This window comes from Plasmodium fragile (assembly GCF_000956335.1).
Source record: "Plasmodium fragile strain nilgiri unplaced genomic scaffold supercont1.47, whole genome shotgun sequence".
Lineage (NCBI taxonomy): Eukaryota > Apicomplexa > Aconoidasida > Haemosporida > Plasmodiidae > Plasmodium > Plasmodium fragile.
In genome coordinates, this window is record NW_012192627.1 from 49,097 (window position 1) to 52,352 (window position 3,256).

Genomic DNA, 3,256 nt, shown 5'->3' on the forward strand with positions numbered 1-3,256 from the left:
TTTTTTTTTATTTTTTTTCTCTAAGTGAGTTAATCGTTTTCTCCCATTTGACACAAAAGTAATTGGAAAAATGCCCCGAGGTTTCCTTTGCCATGTGTGCAGTAGTCGTATGCTGGGAGTTCCGAGTCGCTACATGTAACGCCCCATTCAGATTTGCACTCTCGAATTAAGCTCAAGTGTGTACGCGTACGTTTCATCCCTTGGACCATGTGATGATAAAAGAGGTATGAGAAGTGGAAGTAACCGGCTGGGGTGTGTGCAATACACATGCATGCAGTGTGTGTAAATTAGGGGCACACACTTTTGTGTTACTCGGAGCCCGTACGTATTCCCCCGCCCCTTGGTTAACACACGTCCAAATTTCATCTAATCTTAAAGCACCTAGTTTTAACCCCGCCTCCGCTAGCGGACAAAGTTTTAACGAAATATATATATATTTATTTTTTTGTTCGTTACTTAAATTGCGCGTTTTTAACGAAATGGGAAAATCAAACAGTGAAGAGCAAAAGCCATTGCGCATGCACATCGGCACGCAGTTACCCCCTTTACGTGAAAGGTGTGAGGAGGCTCACGCGGAGGGAAGCACTCTCCCCAGAGTGAGTTGTTAAAATGCTTTTGAAAAAAAAAAAAAATAAAACCCCCTTTGCGTGAAAACTGTAAGAGGTTATCAAATGCCATCTGTAAATCTTTCACAAAAATAAATAAAAAAATAAAAATAAAATAAAAAATTAATAAATAATGATAGACAAAAATTGGTACGTACTCGCAAAGGCTTTCACTTGACGGAGAAAAAAGCACCTCTCCGAATGGCACATGCTGGGTTAGGAAACTCCAGGTATGGGACCCCTCACACGATAATCAATTTTTACTTTGCTCCATTTTAACCCTCTCTTCCCTTTCACTCTTGCCTTTGACTATTCCCTTTTCCTGGACGGCTTTAAATGGTGAAATGTTCCGATCGATTTAAATGGTTTCAATTATGTTCTTGGCTTCGGTTCCCCGGATTGACTCGCCCTTTGTTGCCAATCCACCTTCCGGTTCTCACAGCCCCACGAATGATCCAATTCTCCAGTTGGGATTTTCCTACCACTTCCTGGAGTAATTCCCCCCCCCCACATTTGATCTCAACCAAGTACTCGTAAAGACTAGTCCCTCCCCCCGCAAAAAAAAAGGGGGCGATTTCCCTCCTTAGCGTTAGGTTAAATGATGCTGGATGTTACACCCATTGGTACATTAGTAGGTGTTTATATCATAAGCAGGGCAACATTACGTTGACGCCTTTTTCTCTCCCCTGTGCATATTTAACCCCCCCCCCACAGTTGACTTCCTCTCGGTAGTTATTTTTGTTGAGCAGTACATTATCTTTTCTGATGTCACCTCTCTTTTACTTTCCCACTTGAATTTTCCATCCTCTCTCCTTTTGGGCTATGAAGCCATGCTGTCCCTACATTTGTCATTCATCACTTGGCACTTGACCAGGTGCGTAATGTTCATCCCCTTCTTCCTAAAGTGCTCCGCTTATCCTCGGACGAGTCGGCAGCATTAGGAGTGCAAAGCCCTTTACCATTCGCCTTTTCGGGGTGAACCCTATCGGAGCGCGCCCGCATCAGAGTGTACCCCACGGCTAAAACCGCAAATGTGTTTAGGTCTCATTCTTAATTGTTCCAAATTAATCATTCAGTCCTGCTCTCCGTTGTCCCTGTCAATACTAGCATCTCTCGAGTTACTGTTTACAAATTGCATCCACTCGGAGCCTACACCCAAGTTGGTGTCATACGCACTTGCGTTGCTACTTGACGAGTCTGGCAAAACCAACCCTCTCCTCTTCAGTACCCACTGATTCGCATTCTGCATGCACACTGCTGGGTTCCGCATTTTCCTTCGCAGAGTAAAAACTGATTCACCCCCGTGTTTTTGTAACAATTTCACAAGGTTGTGAAAGACGTCCATTTCGCTACCCATGGGATGCTCCTCCAAAGTCCCACTTCTGTCTACCTTCTTTAAAAGCTGGCAATATATTTTTAGGTCCCTTTTCATGGAGTTGTTTAATTCCTCCTGCGTGATTAGCACTTTTCTTCCGCCCGGAGTAACCTTGTAAACCCATTTTAGTACTCGGTCTATGGTTCTCCAGAGCTGGAATTCCTCCAATGCTTCCCCCGAGCATCCCTCTAACTGATTATCATTTCCCATGGAGGGAATGTCTGCATCCTCTTCTGAGTCATTTTCCCCCGAAAAGAAATCATAGCCCTCGTCATCCGGGCCATCATTATTTTCTGCTAGGGTTCTCCTATACCACTTCGTCCCACTTGCATCACTCTTTGCTGCAGAACGGGCAGAGGGGGGCATACAGCACATGTGCACATACATATTTATGAATAGATAAACCACAAATGGTGCACTCATTCAAGTGGGTCTTGTGCGGAAACACTTCTTACTTGCTGTGAGGGGCTCCACGGGCAGGTACACATTCCAGGTAAGCGGTAAAGCGTTATGTTCGAGATAGGTCAGCATATTAAATGCTCCTGCTTTGGAGTCTTCCATTGTAACGTGGATATAAGACTGGGGGGTGAAAAGGAATTCCATTTCTGCCCCACACATTCTGTTAATGTTCACCCCGATTGTTTTTTTCAACACTTGTGCATTCACTTTGGAATAGTTTGCTTGACCTGTTCCTTCGGATGGTTTTCTATTTTTAGAAGATGCCCTATGAATAGCAGGTGCAGGACCATGTCCCGTTTGGCATTTGCCTGGACAGTTATCTGATCTTTCATCTGTAGTGATTAACCTTTTCTGTTCTGAAGCGCCCTGTGTGAGTATATATCCGTTTGATGCTTTCCCCCATATTATGCTTCCAGGGGTGGACTCCGCATTTACAAAGCCTTGCGCATTATGCCTCAACACAGCACCTGCGTTAAAACGTTTTAGTAAAAAAAAAAAGGGGAAGGGATGAGCATTTAGCGGCGGGATTATCTTTATTGGATTAAAAAATAAAAGTGGCACCTTTTGGAGGTACCTATGATGGGGACCCTCTCACTAGTGCGTCTTAACGCTGTTATATTGAATAGGTACCCAATTTTTGGACTCTCTTTTTACTCTTCGAGGTGGTAATATTTTCTTACTTGGAATGAAGAGTAGCGTTACAAGGGACTTCATCTTGTTCTGAGCAGTAGGCTATTCCCGATCTTGTTCTGCAATGACTTGTTGCTCTTGTTTTATTTTTCTTTTTTAATTTTTTTTTTTTTTTTTTTTTTTTCCT

At 43.4% G+C, this 3,256-nt stretch overlaps 1 protein-coding gene across 1 annotated transcript; it reads right to left on the reverse strand.

Annotated features, from left to right (window-relative positions):
* Positions 1 to 1,677: 1,677 nt before the first annotated feature.
* Positions 1,678 to 3,153, reverse strand: AK88_03813 (uncharacterized protein; the record flags this gene model as incomplete). Its single annotated transcript, XM_012481423.1, has 3 exons — positions 1,678 to 2,321; positions 2,436 to 2,906; positions 3,120 to 3,153. 3 exons carry the CDS (start codon positions 3,151 to 3,153, stop codon positions 1,678 to 1,680), a joined length of 1,149 nt encoding a protein of 382 aa, XP_012336846.1.
* Positions 3,154 to 3,256: the final 103 nt, after the last annotated feature.